This window comes from Lissotriton helveticus, chromosome 9 (genome assembly GCF_964261635.1).
Source record: "Lissotriton helveticus chromosome 9, aLisHel1.1, whole genome shotgun sequence".
Lineage (NCBI taxonomy): Eukaryota > Metazoa > Chordata > Amphibia > Caudata > Salamandridae > Lissotriton > Lissotriton helveticus.
This window is the reverse complement of record NC_136070.1, coordinates 232141400-232168218: the sequence shown is the minus strand read 5'-3', so window position 1 is coordinate 232168218 and position 26819 is coordinate 232141400. Positions and strand designations below refer to the sequence as shown.

Here is a 26819-nt window from a genome sequence, read left to right as displayed (position 1 = left end):
AGGCCTTCCGTTCTTGCTGCCCGGTGAGTACCGTTACTGGGGTGGTATCTAGGCAGGGTCAATTTCATTGACTCTGGTCTGTGGGTTGGTGGTACACAGTCCCACAAACGAAGTGTCCGCTTCGGTGGATGCGGGTCCTGACGTGTCTCTTTATGAGACCGGTAAGTTTCGTACTGTTTCAGCAGTGCATCTAGTTTCTGTTCTAGTCAGTTTCTGTTCTCGAGAAATTTCAAGTGTTCTGTTCACGGTATTTTCAGGTAGTATTCTGTTCGAACTGTTATTTTAAATGTTTTTCATGTATTTTAATGTCGTGGTATGAATGGGAAATAGGTATCGTGTTCATTGTGTATTGTATTGTGTCTAGATTACAGTTCAGTCATGCCCATATTTTCCAAGTTACGTCAGTTAAAAACTAGAAAGGGTCTGCTGGAAGCAGCAGTTCCCGTCCCGCCCAGGGACAGTCCAGGTCACTTTATGTATCAGAAACATGGCATAAGTGCCATATTGTATCTAGATTTATGGGTAGAGTATACTAAACAGTTAGAAGAAAAGTATAGATGGCCCGTATCGGGTACATGGGATGCCGAATGCATCATGCGAGTAGAAGAGGCATTATGGAAAAAGAAAGCCAGACAATCACAGAAAGATGCCATCGAGTTATGGCGCAAAGAAGCTCATAAAAGAACCGAAAAAGAAATCAGAAAGTCAGAACTAAGTAGAGAATCCCAAGAACGAGCCCAAGAAAGAGAATTAATCGAGATAGGTGAACGAGTTAGAACTGAGCAATCAGACAGACAGAGGAATGCCCTCATTAAGGGTATGTATCCTCTTCTTGCCGAGGGCTTGCCAAAAGCGACCCCGGAGGCATCCAGTAATTTCCCGCCACCATTAGTTCCGACCAAGCTACGTCACAAACCGACCGCAGCTGATATTTTTATTTCGTCCTATCTGGACGACAGTCCCTGAATATGCAAATCCTGTTCGCACTCCGCCAGTCCCTGTAAATCAGGTAATTCCTGCTCCTCCAGACACCGGGGTGCCCTTAACAGCTCCCCCGGGTCAGTCCGCCATACAAGTCCAGCCCACGTTACAATTACCCACCCTGCCAGGACGAAAAGCATCAGTTGATGATTCCAGTTTAGGGGCCGCAGGAGGAGGTCTTCCTCAAACCCCGCCGCCATACAAGCGTTTATCAGCACTCGAATTACATGCTCAAGCATCACAGCGTACTCCCAAGAGTAATAAGTCTGTTGCAGAGATCAGGCAAACCCTTGGCGAATGTGTCTATGACCCAGTTCCAGGCGAGTTTAATATGGTTTTATATTCCGTACGCGTAAGGAGAGTGACCGAGTATCTAGTCACCCTGCCGAATATGAAAGAAGATCTAGACAGGATATATCGTTTCATCCGTACAGGGGATGACCCACAAAGTATTAGTGATGCCATGTCTCAAAGGAAAGCCGAGATTCAGCGCATGATATTAAAGTTCTTAATTAACTGTCTAATAAGAGAACAAGATTACCCGTCTAAAGACCCGGAAGAAATGAAAACTCTAACAAAGTGGAGTGATAATATAGCCGAAGGAAAGCACAATACCATTGGTGCCATGGAAAGTATGTACAAGAAAATCCGTAGAGAAATAATAAAGATACACGAACAGCGTAAAGCAGCACAAGTAAGCGAGAAAGAAAGTACCTCTGATCCTGAAGAGGAAGACGATGAGAATACCGCCAGAATAGCGTATGTAGGAAAATCTAGATTTCCAGATCGCCATTTACGTCTAGAACCCAAGTCTACTTTCCATCATTCAGCACCAGAACAAGGTTCCCTAGAACAAGTATTCCAAGCTACCGATCACATTCTGAAATCACGAATCGGTTATAGTGAGTTAAGTACTATGCATGAACAGGAACTAGTCCGATCAGCAGTCCGATGGATTACTGATTCTACCATTTTTCCAGACAAAATAGTGGCACAAATGTTTCTGAAAATGCCCCCAGCCGAGCAACGACTGGTGGGTATGTATATGATTCAGCACCTCATTACTCTGTATGAGGGTCAACACTCTGATCCAGGCCCGTTACATGATATCCTGAACGAATTACTCCAGTACAGATGGAGAGGTCTAGGTACTGATTTAATTAGTGTAATTCTAGAACAGCGCCACAAATATAGAACATTCTTGAACCCGCATTTTGTTCATGTCTCACCCCCAGAAAGTAAATCATTCTACATAGACAGACAGAATCCGTTACGAGAAGTCCACCCAGTCAGAGGAGCGGGTGGCGAAATGCAACGAGTGTTTGTTTACACCCCGATCACAAAGATGGAACTCCTCGAAATGAAGAAATTAATTCCCTGTCATGATAAAGATCCAGCAGGGTTCCATAGAGAATTAAAAGACATGCTCCGTATGGGAGAATACACTTACCCAGATATCATTAAAATGTTAAAGGTTCTGCTACCCGCAGGGGTGTATGAAAAGCTTAAAGAAAAAGAATGGGAGGTGGGAGAGAAAAAGATCGATTGGGCAGTTCTAGAAGCTGAAGACAAGTCACGTGTACCAGGTACTGGTCTTGGAGATAAATGTAAAGAATTACCAGAATTATTGATTCAAGTTTTACCCAGATTATTAACAACGAGAAAAGAAGACTGGGATGCAATCTCAGCCTGTAAACAGAAACAAGATGAAGATATTAGTGATTTTTATTCTAGGTTTGAAAAGTGTTTTAGTATCAACAGTGGCCTCAAGACAAGTAGTGAGTCATACCCTCACCTTTTTGTTACTAAATTAGTCGAGAATTCAAGCCCACAAGTAAAAAATCGAGTTTTGAAAGTCGAAAGCACCTGGCAAGCTAATACTCCGTCCCAGATGCTCCAGATGCTCCAGTACCACCAGAATAGAATCAGGGAAGAGCAAGAACACGAGAGAAAACGTATGAAAGACACGAAAATGAAAGTGCTAGTTGCACAATCTGTTCCTCAAGACAGTCAGAAGAGGGGTCCGAATCAAGCCAGTCATCCTGCAGCACCCGTTAAAGGGAACTGCAATTATTGTAAACAGCCAGGTCATTTTATAAATGAGTGTGCAGTTCTGAAACATAACATAGCTACTGGTAAGACTAAAGAAAGACCACGTCCGCCTAGACAGGAGCAAGTTTCACAGATTCCTCAGCCACAGAATGCACCACAGACAGTTACAGTACCGCAGCCTATTGCTGCAACCCAGCATGTTACATCGCAGATGTACCAGTATGCACAGTCTGAGTATCCAGAGTACCAGCCATATTCATGAAACAGCCTAGAGAGGGAGGTAGGCTTGCCTCTCATCGAGATACCTGTAGATCAAGAAGGTCCCTATGTTCACAGTCAAGTATTAGGGAAGGACAGAAAGTTTTTGATTGATACAGGGGCAAGTAGGACCACAATTAGTCATGCCGAAGTTCCAGGGGCTCCGCTCTCAGGCTCAAGAAATGTTTCCCTTGGATTTTCAGGAAAGCCTATCGTTAATGAGATTTCAAAGCCAGTCACTCTAGAAGTAGGTCCATTGTCCCGCACTACTGATCTGTTACTTACTAAGTCATGTCCAGAAAATCTATTAGGCATTAAAACACTGAAAGAGTTAGGTGCAGTTATATGTTGTTCCCCAGAGGGAATACGATTGTTCCTACGTGACTTTAAGGGTCACTATGTATTACGAGATTTTGATCCCAGACTGTCTAAAGTTCCGCAGCATTTATGGGCGCAAGGTCCAACTGATGTAGGTTACATGCAAATCACACCCCATCGTGTGACTCTCAAACCAGGTGTAGTGTTACCACGAATCAGGCAGTATAGATTGCCGCCTGAGGCTGTAGCAGCCTTATCCAAAATTATAGACGAGCTCATGGCTCAAGGAGTAGTTGTAGAAACTGACTCCAACGTATGTAACTCTCCGATCATTCCAGTCATGAAACGTACTGATCCAAATGCACCCCCAGTATATCGATTAGTGATTGATTTACGGGAACTTAACAAATGTATTATTCCTCAGTACCCAGTTGTCCCAGATATCTCTTCCCTATTGACAGCCATTGATTCCGAAGCCACGTTCTTCACTGTCATAGACCTCAAGAACGCATTTTTTAGTGTTCCCATCCATCCAGACAGCCAGTTTCTTTTCGGATTTTGTTTAAATGGAAGGAGCTATATGTTTACACGAGCTCCTCAAGGTTTCACAGAAAGTCCTAGTATTTACAGTCAAGCACTCAAGAGACAACTAGACAACATTCACATGCCAACTGACACTGCCCTGCTCCAGTATGTCGATGATCTACTGATCACAGCCCGTTCTGAACGTGACTGCGAGCGAGCGTCACTCACGGTTTTGTATTTCCTAGCCGAGATGGGGCACAAGGTATCCCCTTCGAAGCTTCAATTCTGTGTCCAGCAAGTGGTCTACTTAGGACACTTACTGTCCAAGAGGGGTAGGCAGTTGACACCAGACCGTATCCAGTTAATAGCGAGTCTTCCCCAGCCCAGAACCCAGAAGGAGGTACGTGCCTTTATTGGCCTTACTTCTTATTGCAGACAATGGATTCCTCAGTATGCATTTCTAGCCAAGCCACTGATACAGTTAACGACACAGGAGGCAGCCGTATCGACTGTCCTCCCTTGGACATCTGAACATACACTTAGTTTCAACGAGTTAAAGAAAGCTTTATGCCAAGCTCCAGTTCTAGCCACACCGAACTACAGTAAGCCTTTTACACTTTTCGTCACAGAACGTGAAGGTACAGCATTATCTGTTCTCACACAAGACCAAGCAGGACAATACAAGCCCTGTGCTTATTTTTCTAGTACATTAGATCCAGTCGCCCAGGCTCTGCCTGCGTGCCTCAAGTCAGTTGCAGCCACAGCACTAGCTATCAGACAAAGTGATTCCATAGTTCTAGGACACTCCTTGACAGTACAAGTCCCACACTCCGTGGAAGTTCTTTTAAATCGAACACAAACACAGCACTTGACAATTGCACGTTTAACAGGTTATGAATTGACACTGTTTCAGCCACACATAGAAATTAGACGCTGCAACATCCTGAATCCTGCTACACTGTTACCATCAGTTAATTCAAATTCTGCCACACACGATTGCGTGGAAGTAGTTAACATTACGACAAAGCCAAGACAAGATCTGACAGATATTCCGTTACCAGATCCTGACCTGACACTTTATGTGGATGGTTCATGTATGAGAACTAGTACAGGAGAACTAGTAGCCGCGTATGCAGTGACTACTGACACCGAAGTTATTGAGACACACCGCATTGATACCCTGTCCGCTCAAGCAGCAGAGCTAGTTGCTCTGACACAAGCCTGTATACACGCCAAGAACCTGAAAGTTAATGTTTACACAGATTCACGTTACGCATTTGGAGTTGTACACGACTTTGGAGTGCTCTGGCAGGAGAGAGGTTTCATGACTTCTCATGGAACCAAGATTCAGCATGGTCTCCTTATTCAAGCTCTGTTAGATGCCATACACTTACCGACATCTATTGCTATCATGAAATGCAAAGCACATACGAAAGTCACTGACATTATTTCTCAGGGTAACGATCTAGCAGATCGCACAGCCAAGCTTACAGCACAGACTCCAGACACTCAAGTTAATCTAACACAGACACATACTCCAGATCCGACTACATGTATGACAGTTAAGGACCCCACCCAGGATGTCATAGATATCCAGTTACATGCTACTCCCGATGAAATCAAGAAATGGTCTGAACAAGGAGGGGTCCAGACAGATCAAGGATGGTTAACGAAGGGTAGAACCGCATGGTTTCTCCCCGACTCTATGGTTCAAGTCCTCATTAATACCGCACATAGTCCAGCACATTTAGGAGAAAAAGCAATGTTAGACAGTATCCAGAACATTTGGTTCAACAAGCATTTACGAGCTGCAGCCAAGCAGAAAGTCCGTACCTGTATGATATGTTGTCAGTTTAATCCAGGTAAAAGTGTCCCGGTGGAACAAGGGGGATTCCAGCCTCCTGACCACCCTTTTGAGGTCCTCCAGATGGACTATATTCAGATGGAGCGATGTCGAGGTTTCAAGTATGTTCTTGTAGTTGTATGCGCTTTGTCCAGATGGACAGAAGCATATCCAGTCCCAGATTACACAGCCGCGACCACTGCCAAGCAGTTGGTTCGTGAGTTTTTCCCTCGATATGGACTCCCTAGAGTCGTATATTCTGATAACGGTCAGCCATTCTCATCTGAACTCATGAAGCACGTTTCCCTGTTGTTAGGGTACCAGTGGAAGTTTCATTGTGTACGCCATCCTGAAGCAGCTGGTCTTGTCGAGAGACATAATCAGACTCTGAAAATCCGAATTGCCAAAATATGTAAAGATAAGGGTGTGGACTGGCTAGTAGCTCTGCCAGTTGCTTTGTTTTATATGCGCATGGTCGCACATTCCAGATCAGGTCTGTCCCCGTATGAGGTCGTCTTCGGCCGCCCCCCTAACATGTGGGGTACTCCTAGACCCCGAAGTATTACTGATGTTTCATGTAATATGCTGACAGATTACCTAGCTTCCTTGATGTCTGCCCTCAACTCATGTCGTTCACAGGTTGCCGCCGCATTTCCAGACAATACCGAGGTGGCACCGCATGAGATCGTTCCAGGTTCGATGGTGCTCGTCCGGAACTTTGACAGATCAAGTCCGCTGGAGCCACGTTGGAAGGAGCCCCGTCAGGTCCTCCTCACCACCCGTACAGCTGTGAAATTGGAAGGACGCCGCGGCTGGGTGCATCTTTCGCACGTCAAGAAATTCTACGGATTGAAACCGGTCTCTAAGAACATTTCCCAGGATATCAAGACTTGTCAAAACATTGTTCCTAAGGACTGTCCCGCAAATGACATTGATACAACCCCTCCCTTGGTAGAGAAAACTCCGCAGCAGGAGTATAAGCAAAAACTCCGGTCTAGTAAAATAAGTCAGTCAGTTTGATTGTCTAAGTCCTCCCCTAGGTGAAACGGTTAGACTGTTTCTGACATGTATAAAATAGACCCCCATAGTGAGAGAGTCAGTCAAAACTCAATTCGATGTATCGTTTTTCTAAGTTTCATATTATTCATCAGCATAATGATTTCTTGCACTAGTTACGCATTTTTCCTGTGTTTTCCAGTTTCACATGTAAATAAGTCTTCTAATGTTACAGTAGAGCACACGTTTAGTGATCTGCCTCCTCACGAATATTCATACCGCCTCGCTATGCGCAATAACTCATTTATCCGCATGTTGCATTATTCACATCAAACCAGCAATGCCACTAATTGTTGGGTGTGTGGTCGACTCCCCCCTTTTCAGACGTCAAAGGGAGTTCTGCCACTTTTTCCTTATCCTTTTTCACATAATGGTTCGTGTGGAGCATGGTCCACGTTAACGTCATCCTCAACAGATATGTCTTTTCTTAACAGCACATGTTTCCCAGACAAGCAAGGTTTCCCCCACAGAACAGGTTTAGATCTAGAAAATGAAGTGTACAATTTAGGTAACTATTCTTCGAATTTCATGGTCCTGAATGTTCAGTCTGATACTACTCCAGACTCACCTGCTATTTCAGTATTACCAGTCAAAGGCGAATTATGTGTCCGTAATTATGGTTCTGTACACGTAGGACATAGTGATTGTATTACTATTATCAAGTATAGTGACAGTGGGAAATCTATTTTCAAAGCTTCACGTCATTCTTACTTTGTTTGTGATCAAACCGCATATGTTCGTCTGCCCCTCGATTGGGAGGGAACCTGTTACATTGCCTTCCTACTGCCACCTGTTTTCCTAGCCCCACCTGACTACCATAGGAATTCCTTCCTAGTACATACTAGACACAAAAGAAACCTCCCGATTGTCGATTATACTGAAACTGCTGCAGAGCAATTCATTGATATTGATAAAGGTGTGTTCCCTTATTTAGGTACAGTTGTAAATAGTAAGCTAATCTGTAGGTTAACAAGAACCCTTGAAGCTGTAGTAGATGAGACTGCCTCCGCTCTAGGTAACTTAACCGAAGAGCAATCCTTTATGAGAATTGTTGTGCTCCAGAATCGTCTCGTCCTTGACGTCATACTGGCCGATAGGGGCGGGGCCTGTAGAGTCATCGGATCCAGTTGTTGCATTTTTATTCCAAATAACGCGCCGTCTGTTTATTCAGCTATAACCAGACTCCATAAAATAGCCCATCTATTACACCAAGATCCAGGCACCTGGACATGGTCCGGTTGGTTCTGGAATATAATTTCCGCCTGGGGATGGAAAGTCCTGTCCTTTCTAGGTATCGCAGTAACGATCATATTCAGCTGCTGCCTCTGTATACAATGTGGCCCTGCGATTTGCGGCATGTGTGCTACCTCTTGTATTCCTAGTCCCAAGCCCCGTTCTAAATCTCGTTCCAAGACAATTCGAGATGAACAAATGGTACTGTATGAAATGATAGACGGTATCATGAATATTGATGTTTCCTGATGGAAACGTAGTGACAAGGAGGGAATGTGGAAAAGTACATTTTGTCATGTTCTGTGTCACTACGTGTCATCCATCATATATTATGTGTGCATGACCAATATGCATATGTTATTCCCCATGTCCGATTCAAGACGCAATTATAGTTGTGTCCTCCTCTAGTATGCCAGTTTCCAGTCCCCGTGAATACTACGAATATCAGGCTTATGTAAAGTTATGTTGCCACGTTTCTCAGTGTGCACGTTATTTCATTATAAAGTCCCCGTTTCCAGGCCTCAACAGGGCCCGGACATCAGATTCAGCTCCTGTCTCCTGAGCCTCGCTGAGGAGCGATACAGCCCCCACCTGTATCCTCGACCTTTCACTTACTTCCTGCCTCGCAGTGCCCGGTGCAGCCTGGCTCTGCCTCTGAGTCTGCCAAGACTATGTTATGATTCCAGCTATCAGTTTAGTCCTCCTTCTCTGCATTCCTAAGCTACTGAACTGCATCAATAGTTTCCGTCATTGTCTAGCCTATGCGGCTCCATGTTAAGAGAAATACTGTATTTAATGGTCATTTAATATTCTTCATCACGCACTACATGTAGAATAAATGCATGCTCCAGTCTTAGAGTCAGTTAGCTTTTTCCCTCATGACTTCTAGTTTATATCAACATGTTCCCTAAACATCAGATACTAGATAGGGTTTAGGTACATGTCGCTCCGACCCTCCAGACTTCAGTCTCTGCTCCTAGCACAGAGTTCATAGCCCCCAGCTTCTCCTCGTAACACGTCATTGCCAGTTTGCGCGCACCACCAGGTTAGAGGTCCCGGCTCCTTAGGTAGCCCCCTCCATGGTTTCCGCCCCATTCAAGACATATTCTGTTACGTTCGCATCACATGTCTGAGTTACGCCTTCTTTATCCCTTATCTTTCGCGACTGCTACGCATCACCGCTTCTGCTCCACCCACTGCTACGCCTACTGCAATGTAATGCTATGTGTTTGCGCTATGTATATATGCTCATGTATTGTTATTAAAAGTTAGCGCGCTCATTCCAGACCCAGCCCCAGCAGCTGCTGGGCCCTATCATCCTATTCCTATGCAGGTTGTCCTGTTCCTGTCCTTATGCTGTATTAAACCTGCAAAACTCCCACTACCTCGAATCTTGACTCTTATTTATTGAGCTATCTGTTATTCATTCAAAAATAGATCCGGTATTATTTATTTATATACCACAATGTGATAAATATACTGGAAGCACAAACTCGGTTTAAACACACGCGGAGAGGAATACATTCAGCCTACTGAAACAAGCATTGGTAAATGCATTGGATTTCGCCTATGTGATTCACCTATGTGATTAATAAGCTGTTTTTTGTTGTAAGTTGAAGCTTAATGAGTAGTTGTAGAATAAATAAAGTCTTAAATTGTTATGACTTCTTTATGTACAAAAAGGCAATATAATGTGCTGTTACAAGTGGGATAGTGTGGGTAAGTAATAGCAAAATTTTGAAAAATGAAATGCAATAGGGAAGTAATGGAATTGATGCAATACCAATATTATGTGTTTGGAGGAGTTCTTACAACTTTTGGACCAGGTGCCACTGCACCCGCTGCACCATTCAAATCATGCCCCTAGTGCCTGCAGCATAACTGCATTCGTGCCTGCCTGTTTAGTAGTAAAATATAGCAATATTTGGTGTTTACAGTGGTTCCTAGAGCTTCAGGTCCCAGCGTCACTGCATTATTGAAATCATGCCTGCAAGGTAACTTCACGTGTGACTGCTTATTTAGTAGTTAAATATAGCACTATTTGTTATTTGGTGAGATGCATATAGCTTTTGTTCCGAGTGCCATTGCACCTGCTGCACTATTGAAATCATGGCCCTAGTGCTTATTAGATAACTGCATGTATGACTGCCTGTTTAGTTGTAAAATATTGCAATATTAGGAGTTTAGAGGGGTTCTGACAACATTTTAGGCCCGGTACCACTGCACCTGCGGCACCATTCAAATCATGCACCTAGTGACCGAAAGATACCTGCACTTGTGACAGCCTGTTTAGTTGTAAAATACAATATTTGATGTTTAGTGGGGTGCCTGGAGCTTTTAGTCCTGGTGCTGCTGCACCTGCTGCACTATTCAAATCATGAACCTAGTGATTCCTAGATTACCGCACTTGTGACTGCCTGTTTAGTTGTAAAATGTAGCAATATTAGGTGTTTAGAGGCGTTCTGACATCTTTTGGGCCCGGTGCACCTGCTGCACCATTCAAATCATGACACTGTTGACTGCAATGTAACTGCACTTGTGACTGACTGTTTAGTAGTAAAACAGCATGGCTCTTGTATATTAACTTTATTTTTAATTTGCAATGTTTGTTACATTTAGAATTTGATCATAATGACCAAATAGATTACATTGGAAAACAAAGCAATCCAATAATGCCTTCAAAGTGCAAAGAACGGTACTGAGGCATGAATAGGAAATGCCACAAACGTTCTAGGGTCAAGTATCTGCTTTACACAACTAAGTAATAAAAAGCAAACATTCCAGAATACTGTTAGAAGCTGTATGCCTTTTCCGTAGAAAGGGATCTTATCTTTCAGTGAATGGGTATTGAACAGTGTAAACACCTTTTTTAGAATTATCGTAAAAGCGTGCAGCCAGGGGAAGTTAACAAAAAAAATCCACGTGAAAAGCCGAATGACAGAGTAATTCGGCGATGGGAACTGATAAGAGCGAGCCCCCTTTCAAGCTATATTAAATACAAGAGATTTTTAGGCGAAACCTAAAAAGGACAAAATATTCCCCGGCAGAACATTTTTATAATGCATTCAGTGTGGAAAGTGAAGGGTTGATATCCTGTGCAGTTAAAAAGAAATTTGACACACTAGGCGCACACTGACTACGCTGGATAGATGTATTGATGCTCTAATCTAGCAACATACTCATTACAGTTCTGGGTTTGTCCGTATATGTATAGCATAAACATTTAATATTACTAAAGGTTTTTGAATCCGAATATATACGGCATTTCTCTTAAGTGAGAAAATCGCGTTTTAACAGTTTTGAAAGGATTGCTTTGATCAGTTTTGAAAGGATTGCTTTGATCAGTTTTGAAAGGATTGCTTTGATCAATGGTCAGGAGAGGGCGCTCTCATCACAACTGACTTTTTAACCTAAGTTTGAAATGAACTGAAACCCTGTGAGCAACCCGTGTCCTATTTGTTTACGTTACCATGTTTTTTTCTGACGCTGAAAAGGTTTAGTTTCATTCAGCAACAAGCTTGAAATATTGAAGGATGAATGATGGTTGAAGAATCCGTAATGCCAATGCGCTCTGTATTGCTAACTTATTTCTAAGGGCGGGCACATACATTTACGATTTTTACCAAGCTGCAAGCCTGTGAAAACCATGAAGGGCCAATTTGGGCCTGAAACATGTTTAAGCTGGGAGAGCAAGAAACTTTGCTAAACTCCAGCAGGAACGTTTTTAAACGATGTAAATAAATGAATTGTAACAATCCCTTAGTTCGAAGGACACTTTTGACAGCTCCCTGCGGTTTAAGCCTCAGAATTGGAGTGAACTCTTTCCACGACAGGTGGTTTCAAAGCGATGGCCCTCGTGCTGCACACCCTTACCAGGTCCTAAACAAACATGGGCACGTAACATTTTGGGAGGGGCAGGGTACTGACAACATGTTGACCTGTGGTTGTGCCTTGGTCATCTCATAACTAGGTGATGGCCTAGCTCTAACCAAACACAGCTCTAGATTCAATACTGTTGTCCGACTGAGATCTGGGGCCCCAAGTACCAGGGCCAGCATTGGCCCTGGAGGAGAGTAAGATCTGCTTACTATGGTTACCCCCACTTTTTGCTGGTGTTTCACTGTTTTTCTACTTTAGTCTGGCTGGGGCCCTGCTAACCAGGACCCCAGCCTAGCTGCTTCCTCTCTAAATTGATTGCATGTACTTTAGGTACATTCCAGATTGGTTACTGGGTTACCCTTGTGAGTCCCTAGTATATGGTACCTTAGGTACCAGGGGCATAGGTATCCCAGAGGCCTACCAGGGGCTGGGCAGCCTGCCAAAATGGCACCACAGGTCTGCTAGTGCAGCCTGGGTAAGGTGGTGCTTGCACCCCTTACTAAGATATAAGTTACCTATATCTACCTACCGGATACCGACACCGCAGCACTCAACATGCGACGTGGGACAGCTCGAATCCAGCTCCTCGTTGTCGTCAACGCCTCCTGGTCCTCATGGCTGAAGAGTCAAGCTTCACCTCCTGCACCTGAAATCACCCAACATCAGTGGGCATCTGCTCATAGCCTTCCTGGTCACTGGCTAGTGACCCAGACTCTGTCCCCTCTGCTTTCAGGTTCTTCAGATCTTCGGTCCACCCTTGGATCCATCCGGACACTTTCCAGTTGGCCCCCTGCAGCACTTTTCAGCAGCTCGCCATAGAAAATGACGACGAAATCAGACACGAAAAGACACCTATGAACCCGGCTTCCCTGGTGAGGTAACACGAGTACTTCAGTGCTCCCGTGGGTCTTGACTCACGAACTGTCTAGTTCTAAAGGGGTTTGCTCCAAGTCCACTCCCAAGTGTCCCTAATCTTTAAAATTCTAATCGAAACTTTCTCCATAGAAGTCAATGGTGATTCGTGGCTGTGTTTAGACACTGCACGCGTCCCCCGTGGGTCTCCTGCGTCACTACCTTGGGTGGTTCCTGGTTGCCCCAGCGGTTCTACAGATCCTAGGCCTCGTCTCTCTGTCCCTCGTGGTTCTTATACCACCTTTTAGTATATGGTTTGTGATGCCCCTAGGGCTAAACGTATACTGTGCTAATTTACTGTGTGCTAAATAAGTTTACTGTATGTACTTTTGCCTCTAGCCTCATAAAGAGACTAGAGGGATGTGTTTAGATTAAATACATATATATTATATATACACCTGGTGTGGTTCTCCTTTCATTTGGTCATTCACGAGATTATAGACTGGTAAAACAAGCTGCTTTACATTCCTTCAAGACTTAGCCTGAAGGATGATCTCCACAGCTACCACTAGGATAGCTTTCTATATAGGTTGTCCATCAATTAGGGTCGTTTGGACTGGTGCAAGGTGCCCACTAGAATAGTGGACAGTATATGCCAGGCCAACTTCTCACAGGCCCCACCTGCAATGGCGTGTCACCAGATAAGGAGAGGAGGTGCAGCCCAGGGGTGAGGGACTGGGACCAATAACGGGGTCTGTCAGCACCAAAGTGGCTGCAAGAGAAATTCACAAAACGTAGGCTTGTTCTTGTGAATCTTTATTTATTGAATTCTTCTAAGAGCAAATGCGCCCATTCAAATCAAAGGTTCCACCCAAGAAGTAAAGGTTTCTCATCTATTATCCAAGTTCTCTTACAGGAGAGTCCTCATCAAAGTCATGGGCACTGAATTGTCCCACCCACGGGCAGGATCCCGGAGCCCTTGACAAAATATCTAAACTATATACTTAGAAGCTTTTTATTTTTTTCAGACAAAATATGCATATACATAGAAAATAGTCCTTACAGACTACTTAAGGCTAGAAATTGCCACATTGCATTTATGTTGGATTTGTATCACATATTAATTGTCACTGTATGCAAAGTGACTAGAAATAAGTCACAAAGCACTTTAAAAAAAAAAGGGAATGTGTGGCAAATGCTAGCACATAGGCTACATAGGTAGAACATTAAAACTGGCACTGTGCCTTTAAGGGCCTCCCCCTTGTACCACTGATGCATCAGTGGTGACAGTTAGGTCTATTTATTTTTCTAGCTCCTGGAAAAAGGATCCTGGAGCACCGAGCTCCACTTTTTTTTCAGAAAATTAGTTTGGCAATATGGTCTAACCAACCTCACTCGATGTCCTTTGAACTCGAGAGATTTTTCACAATTTTCGGACTGGAATGTAATATATTTTCCAGTCAAAATATCTTCAATTTTTGTGGTGTGCCCTGCCTGTGGCAAGAAAAAAAAACAAGTCAGTTACCCATGACCTCTGTATCATGTGCATTCCTTCGATTCGTAATCCAGAATTGTGCCACCACTTCGGTTTTGGTGACTTGTTTCTCTGCCTTTTCTCTGATATTTGTACTTTGAGTTCATGTCTCTAATTTGGTGCATCGTCCTTTGATACTTTGACTAAAAAAAGTAATCTTGATCAAGAATGTTGTTGTCTACTCTGTTTTGCCGCCTCGTGATTCCACGTCTGATGAGGAGGGAGTGACCAGGTTTGTGGGTTTGGATTGAGGAAGGTCATATCGGACATTTGTTGGCAAAAGTATGTACCCTCCCAAGGCAGCAGTCAAAAAGATTGTGCCTGAACTTCCTAGTCTTCCATTTTATGAGGGCCTCTTCAAAATCTTCAAAGCTCAGTTACCGATTTTGTAATTCTTTATTGCAGTTTCTGTTCTCTAGTGTTTTAGTGTTGCAATCTACTTCTTGAATGGATTTTTCATGTTTTTTTCTACAACGAGCGTTAATGGTATAGCTATGCGAATGGAACCTTCACTTCAGGGTTTCCTCCATTTTTTTGTTCTATTTTTCTTGAGTGAGCAGTTTCTCTAGGTGGGAATATCAATGTTATTAATCCACTCTCCCTCCAAATATTTCTTGACAGATGTGGCTTCCCACCAAGTTAAAGCTTCTTTTGTAAATGCTTTATTTACTCGGAAAGATGTTTTGGGAGATGAGAAGTGGTTTGGATTAGTATGTTGATAGTTTTGTTGAGAAGTGTCTACTTTTTGCTCCCTTTTATTTCAGAAGTCAATCACATATGGTACACCGGGATAGGGGCCACGTGTGAGGTAAAAACACCTTGTCAAACAATGACTCTGGAAAGAGCTACAGTGTGGGAACCGTTTCTCAATATTTTGCAACCCATGAGAAATAAATATATTTAGTACTTATGTCCTACAGGGTTTGCCTTACTCCCAGTTATTAGCACTTTATGCAATGCTATTGTTATAGTGGACTTCGTTACCATAAAAATCAATAATTATTAAAGGAAATTTTCCTTCAATTTGTGTTACTGTAATCAGGAATACATTAGCTTCAAAATACAGCTAAGGTAAACTTGATCGCCAAGTCATTTTTCACATTATCCTACAAAAAACACAGGTGAAATGTTTGCTCCCTCCTGATGAGTCCTGCAAAACAGAACTCTTTGTCAAAGCCCCGAACTGAGGAATCAATTTAAACAAGTAACAAAAATGATTTGCGATGAGAATGAATCAGATGGAAAATTAACACATTCTGGAAAAGAAAAACCTTCGTAGGGATAAAAAAAAATATCCAGGCATGGGACTCCTTTCACCTCCGCCATTTTAGCGATCTCTGACCTCCCCCTCTGTCCTAGCGACCTTTCTATTCTCTCCTGTGGCCTCTGACACACTCCTCCCTGTCTTACTCGTTACTATCTGCTTCCCTCTCTAGTTTGTCTCACTTTCCTGCCCTTCTCTGTCCCTCCCTTGGTGCTGTGACTGCATCCCCCCTCCGACCCCACTTAATGGAAATCTGCTTTTCTGTATATAGAGATAACACTAATCACTAGTATATGCAGTAGACCTTGGTGCTCTACCATTCCTATGTGACTCTTAGAGTATATCCATTCATATCCCTTCCCTATGTATATAGAGGTAACTATAATTACCAGTCTCTTCTTTGTGTGACTTTACATCTTGTACATTTGCAATTTTTTTCTGTGTGTATCTTTTATGTAACACATGTAATCCTAAATCCTTATGTTTTGCAACTGGTTCTTATGTAAAGCGCTCTGACACCTTTGGGTAAAGTTCGCGCTATATAAAATCACATTAAATAAATAAATAAATAAAAAACACTGGATTTTCAGATTTTAAAACTTCACTTTCTTCATTAAACGGCACCCGCATGTTTATTGTGAGTAGATATTCCATTAACAAATACAAAGTGTACAGATTTTTCAACAGTGACATAACCGAATTTCACTAAACGTTTTGGTTATAAATTTATCATATCAACATTTTTGATTAAAACTCAGCTGTCCTCAATAGTAATGTAAATCACACTTGTAAGAGGGGCTCTTTTTGATTGATTGAATCTAGATGCATCTCCGACCTGTTTTAGATAGGAGGGTTGGTCCTCTCGCTCCATCACTTTTCTATGCACACAATCCAATCACAAGCCTCTTCTTGAGTCAATCTCCCACCAGCCTGGGCAGATTGTATCCAAATCCGCTTGCAGGTGTGTATCCCATAAGATAAATTTACACAAGTGCCCAAAGATCTCAATACTCTGAAACGAGTGGCCTCCAACGACACTGCTCCACAACCAAAGACCTTCCTTCTACTCCCACATCACATTTCCAATTACGTCCAGCCTTGCACCATTTAAAGCTATCTCTTAAAAAAATCCGTGGTGATCTGGGTACTTGTAAAAATCCTCAGTATCTCATCTCAAAGGAGCAGATTGACCTGGGGAGCGTATCTTCACCTGAGACATCAAAAATTATGTGCCGGCTACACCGCCCAGGGCTTCACTCCGCTGCAGGTGGCACCAACATCATTGGCAATTATGATTCAGAGAAAGCGGCCTATTGCAAATTACCAGAATACACAGCAGATTGGCTCCGGCAAGAAAAATATACATGAGATCATTGTACGGCAGGCATAAATATTTTTCAAGTAGCCCCAGTTTTAACAGAACTGCCCTTTTCTCGACATAAATGTGAGAAACGTTAGGATAACCTACATCTTGTCCATGTGCCTGTCTGGTACAAACACTCATTTTGCCTGCAGCAAAATCACCACCCATGTGCCCACAGTGCCCTTCGATTCGTCCGCAACGTGACATTTTCCGACACAAGCTCTTTGGGAATGGAAACAAAACGTTATCTCTAAAAATTTAGATTATACAATAATGCATAAGGGGGGGGGGGGTCATCTTACCTGCGCATAGACAGCCCGGACGAGCCTGTCTCCACCAGCAGCACGCGACTTCGCTCCTGGGGCCCTGACGCTGTGGTCTCGCCGCCCAAACTCCATCGCGGCGGCTGGAGACTACAGCTCCCAGAGGGCTGAGCGGCAACTTCCGCCCACTTCCTCCTGCAGCGCGCCCGGAGGCGCTACTAAAGCGGGGCTCTTCCTCGACGGAGCGGGGGTCATCTTACCTGCGCATAGACAGCCCGGACGAGCCTGTCTCCACCAGCAGCACGCGACTTCGCTCCTGGGGCCCTGACGCTGTGGTCTCGCCGCCCAAACTCCATCGCGGCGGCTGGAGACTACAGCTCCCAGAGGGCTGAGCGGCAACTTCCGCCCACTTCCTCCTGCAGCGCGCCCGGAGGCGCTACTAAAGCGGGGCTCTTCCTCGCGGCGGCTGGAGACTACAGCTCCCAGAGGGCTGAGCGGCAACTTCGGCCCACTTCCTCCTGCAGCGCGCCCGGAGGCGCTACTAAAGCGGGGCTCTTCCTCGACGGAGCGGGGGTCATCTTACCTGCGCATAGACAGCCCGGACGAGCCTGTCTCCACCAGCAGCACGCAACTTCGCTCCTGGGGCCCTGACGCTGTGGTCTCGCCGCCCAAACTCCATCGCGGCGGCTGGAGACTACAGCTCCCAGAGGGCTGAGCGGCAACTTCCGCCCACTTCCTCCTGCAGCGCGCCCGGAGGCGCTACTAAAGCGGGGCTCTTCCTCGCGGCGGCTGGAGACTACAGCTCCCAGAGGGCTGAGCGGCAACTTCGGCCCACTTCCTCCTGCAGCGCGCCCGGAGGCGCTACTAAAGCGGGGCTCTTCCTCGACGGAGCGGGGGTCATCTTACCTGCGCATAGACAGCCCGGACGAGCCTGTCTCCACCAGCAGCACGCGACTTCGCTCCTGGGGCCCTGACGCTGTGGTCTCGCCGCCCAAACTCCATCGCGGCGGCTGGAGACTACAGCTCCCAGAGGGCTGAGCGGCAACTTCCGCCCACTTCCTCCTGCAGCGCGCCCGGAGGCGCTACTAAAGCGGGGCTCTTCCTCCGCGTCGCGGACGTCGCCGGGCGAAGCCCGGGCAAAGGGCGGGCCCTCTGAGGCCCTCAGAGGTCATCAGTGGTCGGGCGGGCCACCCCACTAACATTTCCCTCGTAAGGTTTGTTTCCTATTTGGCAAATAGAATGGGCGATTGTACTGACATAAGCACCACTGTTGATATCCCTATCCAGGGAACAGATGTCCCAATTTCATTATTAACATCCTTTGAGACACTAATTGATACCGCGTTTAATGAGATTGTGGAAACTGAAAGAAGATTCTCTATGGGCCCTATGAATACTAATCAACCACATGCCACGAGTTGCTCAAATGGCAACACCCATATAAATCCAGAGGTCATAGTGGTTAAATCATCACATCCTGCGGTTACTGTGCCCATTGTCCTGGATGATGAAAACACTGTCATATACATAGCCCCAGAAGTAGCTCCTGATCCGTCATCAGAACTAACTCCCGCAGAGGCTACCACTAAGGTATGTGATAATGCTGCTGCTAAGAGAAAGAGGGCTCCTGTAAAATTAACCCACAATAAAAGGAAGCAGCCATTAAGAAGTGTAAACCAACCTACGCCACAAAGTATGTGGACTAGGGGGAAGAAACAGAAATTAAATCAACAAATTGTATCTGTACAGGGTCAACCTCATCTGGGTGATGTTGTAGTCATAAATAACGATGACTCAAACTCCATGTCTACTTCGACCCAGACTGAGTTCCCCAATGTAAATAATATGAACAGTCATCATTCTAAATCAGAGGGGAATCTCATTGAGACCATCGCAGATACTATTTTTAAACAGCTCGAAGGTCAAATGAATAAACAATTTAATAATATTTTTAAAAGACTTGACAGACTGGAAAACCTAATCAAAAATGATGATGCCAAAAGAAAAGGTATAGTGAACTTGGACAAAATAAGAGTAGAACGTCTGCTAAAGGATCTGGAATCCACTACTCGTGTTCTCACTAGGGTGGATCAAGACACCAACAAGGCTAAGGATTCACAGGTTGCTACCAACCCACTACCGACTATTACATCTGCGGTCACTAAAAGCTATAGCACAAGAGGTGGCAACCAGTCCGTTCCCTCAACTAAATCCCCATTGCCCCCAAGTAACGCTATTAGCGTATCTGACAAACCTTCCGTTTCCCCTACTGCTGTAACTGGCTTGGTCATGACAACTAATAAGAGTAATTCAGCGGCACGTACTATCACAGCGCAGAAGGCCGCTTCAAATCCCAGCCAGCGTCACAATAAAATCACACGTGAAGACACTAGGCCTACCAAACATCAAGGCCCCGCCTTACATCTTCCACCTGAGGCTTGTCCTTATGTCTTAGTTCTGGCTGGTATCCCATCTCTTAGGGAAGGTCAAGGAGAATTGTGGGTTCAACTGCATAATAAGTGCATAGACTGGTTAACAAAGCATAAGGGGGTGGGCTATGACATCTCTAAGGAGATCTTATCTACAAGGCGAGTAACCTGGGTTGGTCCTCTCTTCAAAAACATTAATGGGGACTGTATTATAATTAACTTTAGAAATCCAGGTACTGAAAAATTTTTGTTGAATAAAAACTTCGCCCGACATGGCCCATCTACTGTAGTGACCCCCTTACCACTGAATTACTTTTACCGTCCCCCACACAAAATGATGCAGCCCCCACCGGTTTTCCCGTTACACAATAGGTTTGCAATATTTCAGGACCTGGAAACATTGGATTGACTGCCTCCCACTACCACAGAACTGATTTCTGTGTGCTCTGCTACTGACTGGCCAGTGGAAATACTTCCTGAGGTATCTTTGTTAACATCCAAGACTTTTTTACCCAGTATACATTGTGAAGAACAAGGGCACGCTATAGTGAAACCCGTTTTAGCGTGCTCTGCCACTGACCGGTCAGCGGAAATATCTCCGGAGGCACCTCTGTTGACACCTAAGATCTTCCCAGTTGGTACATTATGTGAACAACAAGGGCACACCACAGTAAAACCTGTTCTAGGATCTGTCCAGGGCCCTTGTTCAAGTCCAGATAATATCCTAAAAATTGTTAGCTGGAACATTGCCGGTTTGAAGGCCAAGATGGAAGTCACCTCTTGGAAAGATTGGGTTAACTGCCATGATATATTAATGTTCCAAGAAACTTGGTGTACTGACGATTTGTTATTTGAGGGGTTTAGCTGCCACAATAGAACTGTCGAAGCTCCCAAGTTTGGACGCCCAAGTGGCGGACTATCAATCTGGATAAAAATTAATGCGGAAGTTAAAGTAGACACACTACCAACCCATTGTCCTAGCTTTATGGCATTATCATATACTCAGAGGACAAGATTATGTTTGATCAACTTCTACAACAACGATTTTTTGTCCCAACCTAATCCTAATTTTATTCTTTTATTTGATTTTATTGATGTGATTATGGATGGACAGAAATTTGGGAAATTTGATGGTATCTGTCTAGGAGGAGATTTTAACGCTCATATACACCCAAGAAACCCTCCATGTAAAAGGCATTGAACTGTCAAATTTTCTCATAACTAGTGATCTTGTAAATTGTATGGAATATGTAGGTATGGAAGATAGCACTGCCCCATTTTCCACTTTTATTGGTCATGGGGGTGGCACTACAATTGATTATGTTTTTGTTTCACCTTCTGTCGCCAATGCCCTAATAAGGGCTGAAGTTGTATGCAAAATTTATAGCGACCATTACCCAATTGTCATTCACTTATCACTTTTGAGGGGCAAGTGTTTACGGAATGAAATAGGTGCTAAAAACTTGAAGGTCTCAACTGATAAACTGAGGGTAATTTGGAAGGGCACGGATAATAGGGGAATCCTAGCCGAAATTATTAAAAAACATCCAGTCTTGATCGAAAATTGTCTCACTATTGATGACCATGGGGTTAACATAATCACGTCATTCTCTGAACTTTGTACTGTAATAAAAGGTGAGATTTCCAGACCAGCTTCTAGTAAAGCTGTGGAAACACCTAGATGGTTTGATGCTCTCTGTTCAAAGGCAAACAGGAATTTGAGAGCTGCCCTAAAAGTTGAACCAAGGGACTTACCTCTAATAAGGCTGCTTAGAACAGAGTATAAACGTACCCTACGTACTAGATCAAATGAACTGCTTAAAACCCACTGGGGCTCCCTGGCACGCTCAGCCGAATTGAAAGATACTACAGGGTTTTGGAAGGAGGTAAAGGAGATAAGATCCATAGGCTCTAATTTAACGGAAATTAATTGTAACATCACCGGTCCTATCTGGGTTGAACATTTTGCCAAAATCTATGCAACACCAGATAACCCTCCTTTGACTGTACCCCCCTTAAGCCCACTTAATATCTCTGTATCTGAGGTTGAGGATGCCATACTAGAAAGCGCTGGAAATAAAGCGCCCGGTCCTGACGGGCTCTCAATTGACCAGTTGAAGTGTGAGCCCGATTTCTGGGCTCCACTGTTATGCAATGTTTTTAATAATTTAATAATTGGGCAAATTCCAAAAACATGGTCTTGTAGTATAATCGTTCCCATTTTTAAAAAGGGTGACAGGCTGGACCCGGGGTGTTACCGCCCCATCTCATTATTTGATAACACCTTGAAAGTCTTGGGGCGGATTATATTCAAAAGGATTAGAACTTGGGCAGACGAGAGTAAGATCCTACATCCCAGCCAGCTTGGTTTCCGCAGTAGCGTTGGAACGGTGGAACAATGCCTAAACCTGAACTTGATTATGGCAAAATATAATATTGCCAAGAAATCCCCTCTATATTTTGGATTTATGGATTTGAGTTCCGCTTTTGATTTTGTTAATCGCTCCCGCCTTTGGTCCACCCTTTTGGATTATGGTTTAGATGATTATTTGGTCCACTTTTTAGCTTTTTTACATCATGATTTAAAAGCATGTGTGCGTATAAATCAATCTGGCGAAGTTTCTGATGATATTAGCATTGGCAGGGGGGTTAGACAAGGGTGTGTGCTGGCCCCCCTCCTGTTTATTTTGTACATTAATAAATTAAGCGACTCCCTGAGTGTTCTAACCAAAGACGTACCTCATGTAAATGGGGCCCCTATACCTACCCTTCTTTATGCTGACGATGCGGTCCTGATGGGCCGCACACCAAAGGCACTCCGCATTTTAATTTCAGGATTCGGACGTTTTATGGCCGATTTAGGCTTGTCAACTAATTTTAAAAAATCATTAATCATGAGCTGCGGCCCTAAAAATTTTAAAATTGCTGAGATCAAATCAGGGACAAATGTTTTGAAAAGTACCAGCACCTTTCCCTATTTGGGGCTGTTATTTTCAAACACTGGTTCGTGGCATGCACATGTATCTTATGCAAGGAATAAGCTGGGTAAAGCCATAAACTGCGTCATTTCTCTGAGACAACCCAACTATGCTGATGTAATCACACCTTTAGTTAAGATCTATAAAACTCAATGTATGCCAACCGGTACTTATGGCGCAGAGGTGTGGGGTTATACGAACTGCTCCCACATTCAAACGGAAGAAAATAGGTTTTGCCGGAAGGTGCTTGGCGGGGTCATTTGTTCCCCTAACTATGTATGCCACAATGAATTAAACATCTCATACATAGAAGACTTTGTAAGATCAAGACCAGCACTCTTCTGGCTAAAGCTATGGAATAACCCGGCTGCCATATTGACCCGTGAAATAATCTCAGATTGTTTGAAATGCGATAGGGCACACTGCATACCATGGTTAAAAGCGGTAAAAGATTGCCTTGAAAGTGTAGGGCAGGGTTCTCTGTTCCTAACGCCAAGTTTAATAAACCGTTCTCATAAGACCATTATTCTTAGGGCACTATATGATCTATATGGAGCAGAACGGGAAAGGAAGAACTTGGTTAAAAGTACTGTTACCAAATATATGGGCTATTCTGAACCCCACATCAAACATCCAGGTCCACCATACAGGTATTTACGTTTGCACCTTGGAAGGTGGAACAGGGGTTTACTGTTTCGTTTTCGAGATGGAAGTATAGTAAATTTACTAAATTTTCCTTTGGGTTACAACAAACATTTAGAAACTCTAAATTGCCCATGTAACCCTATTATGAAACAGAGCCTTATGCATTTTTTGTTCTTCTGTAGCTTCTATAAAAAGCTTTCCGTTCACTACTTAATGCCCTACTGTAGAAAACATGAACTGACAAATTTTAAATTAGCATTTATGTCTTTTTTACTATTGGGATCAGATGATGTTATATTCAGGGTAAGCTGCTTTCTTAAAGCTGCCGTCAGATCACGTGCCACTTTATATATTGAGGTATAATAATTGCACACTGCACCTATTTTTATGCATCTCCTAGTTGCATTTTTCTACTATTAGTAAAGATCGCTTTATGTGGTCACACTTATAATGCTGCTATCACCCATCCATTTTTAAACTATGTATGTAAGAATGTATCTTTTTAACTGTATTTTTAAATTATGTATAAAGTGTTCTTTTTAACATATGAAGGGGCAAATCTCGTGTAGACATGGAATTGAAATTTGATCATGTATGATTGTTCTTAGTCTTGTTTTCCAGATGTCATAATTCTATTGTACAGTTTTTTGTATGTTTGTCTGTACTTTTATGGATTTTTTTATTTCCGAATAAAGACCTTTTGACTTGACTTGACATAAGGACACCCACCCCTACTTGCTCCCCTCAATGGACACTCAGCTTCTCGGGAAAAAACTTCAAGGCTTTCTTTTTTCTCTCGCCTGATGGCCAGTGACACACCTGTCTCAGATAAAATGCCTGACATCATGGTAGGGAGGCTCGGGAAAGGTTCTCACAGAGAATGGGTGCGTGATACAAATCACAAATACAAATAAAATACACAAATATTGGTATAGAAAGCTTACCGGATGGTTTTGGCTGATTGTGTCCTTGCTGAAATGCTTGAGTATCCCTAGCGAATAAAGACAAAATATTGTTGATAACTTTAAATTCACACTGAAGCCTCACAACTAAAATTAAAGCTCAACATCCATAGCTGTGGGATGTGAATTTTAGCAGCCATTATAGAAACCGGTCTCTCGCTGCAAGACTATGTGAGATAAAATCTACAAGCATCTGATGGCAAGAAAGCGGTGCGTGCCACTTAATGAAAAATACAAGGGAGTAACACAACCAATCCCGGGCCAGGAAGCACAAAATACTTTCTGACTCTCAGCTCTGCCAATTGATGTACTAGGACCAAAGTACATCCACTTATTTTTGTCTCTATGCAACAGGTCTTGCTGGTAAAGAAAGATAAACGCATCCATAATAAACTGATTGCAGCCAGCAAGATCTAGAACTCTACAAAGTGCCTCTAGAAACAGGGTAACCGTGTAATCGAATCGATGCAACGCCTGAGGAAAAAATGCAGTGCGTTAAAGTCTACCAACAGAAATGAGTGTTTAACCCCTTCGATGCTCGTGACGGAACCCAGCAACGATTGGAATGTCCAGCAACGGGCTGGAATTCATGCCGCAGTCAAGGTGTTAACTAGTGTTGTGTGTGTAAACACAATATTCTGTATTGTACGACATAAGCTCTTGGCAACAGCTTGTGTTTACTGCATTATTTATGTGTAGAAGAAAATGGTTACTTACCTGTAAGATTAGGTTTGCAGATTGAAAACTTTCTGGATTCACATGATGTGCATTATCCTGCCAGCTAGTGTGTGGGGCCAGAATTGTCCGTTTCCTTCCCTAAATTGTTTGATTTGCCATAGTCGGCGACCATTTGTTGCTATGTCCCTCTCTGATGACATCAAACATGTGCCCTGGAAGCGCCATTGACTGGTCGCCATCTTCAGATTCTTTTCTTCAGCGCCCTTATGGTTGTAGCTTCCATCATGTTTGAATGATTCTTTCAGATTTATGTTCCAAATCTCCATGCTCAGGTAAGGTCACATGTGAATCCAGAAAGTTTACAAGCTGTGCATTGATTGTGTAGCAGTACTCTCTTGTCCTGCGGGAGGTTAGGTAGAGAACAAGTTCATATTTGCAAACAGATGTTTGAATACAGTCTGTCTCACTTGTGCCTCCTTCCTTGCTTGGATGCAGGCACAGTAATGTTAAGTAAAGGTGTGTACTCAGGACCATGTGGCACCCATGCAGATGTTGAGAGGGACATTTGCCATGAAGGCCAGTGTTGCCTTATCTTTCTTCTTGGTGTGTGCCTTTGGTCTTTTCTTCAGCGTGACACCGTGCTGCAGACACACCTTTGTATCGTCTGAACTATCCAACTTGCTATGGCTTTAGTCACTGGCGACCATCAAGTTGCTGAGGCAAAAGAGACAAAGAACTTAAGAGAATAGGCCTGGCGCTATTTCCCCCAAGGCTAAACTCCACAGTCTCAGTCCAAAACGTTCAGACTTATTGGAGGTATATGAACGTCTCAATTATTTCCGAAAATCGCAAATAACATTGAAGTATTGTATGAGGCTAGCTTAGTATATGGTGCACACTTATTTAAGTGAACCCCGCAGAGGCTGTGTGCAGAGTGGAAACAGCTGCAAACTCAATGGAAGTCAACTGGAAAGTCATGGTTGCAGTTTTTGCAGAAGCACCCTTCCCAAAAGACCCTAAAGAAACCCCATGGAAGACAGACGGTGCGAGAGTCATCCCACCCGTGGATACCCTAGGAACCAGGATATCTACACCAGGGAAGTCTTGTGCATAGGTGCGAAGTGATGTCGGAAACCACCGTAGACCACAATGGAGGACTTCAGTGCAAGCATCCGGTGAAATTCAAGGGTGGATTCTTGAAGAGAAGAACGTGCAAGCAGAGGGGACAGAGTCTATGCCACTCGGAGGTGACCAGAAGGCACAGAAGAGCAATTCCCACAGATGACCGAAGAGTTTAAATTCCTTATCTTAGAATAGATAGCCCGGCAAAACCGTCCCCGGAGGGTCTGCGAACCAAAATCATACCAGGAAGTCCTGGAGGACCGAAAGGGCAAAACACGTGTCCCTCCAAACTCGACTGTCCAGGCAGTAGTGTCTGGTAAACGTGTGCAAGGATGCCCAGGTTGCTGCCTGACAGACGTCAAGAATGGGGTCTACACGTGCCAACGCCGTGGTTGCCGCCGTTGCTCTGGTGGAATGAGCACGCAACCCCACAGGAGGTTCCTTCTTGGCCAAAGCATTGCATATTCTGAAGCAGAGGACAAACCATCAGAGATATCGGTTTTTAAACAGTCCGACCTTTCTTGGCACCCACACAGCCAATGAATAGAACATCCACCCGGAAGTTTTTTGTGCAATCAAGATAA

The 26819-nt window shown here is 43.9% G+C and overlaps 1 protein-coding gene across 2 annotated transcripts in view; it reads right to left on the bottom strand.

Annotated features, from left to right (window-relative positions):
* Positions 1–26819, bottom strand: part of BUB1B (BUB1 mitotic checkpoint serine/threonine kinase B) — a 317125-nt gene that overhangs the window by 160018 nt on the left and 130288 nt on the right. For both annotated transcript variants that reach the window (XM_078659779.1, XM_078659780.1), the window contains exon 14: positions 24418–24464. In XM_078659779.1, coding sequence (XP_078515905.1) covers positions 24418–24464 — 47 coding nt within the window. The remainder of the gene's footprint in view (positions 1–24417; positions 24465–26819) is intronic.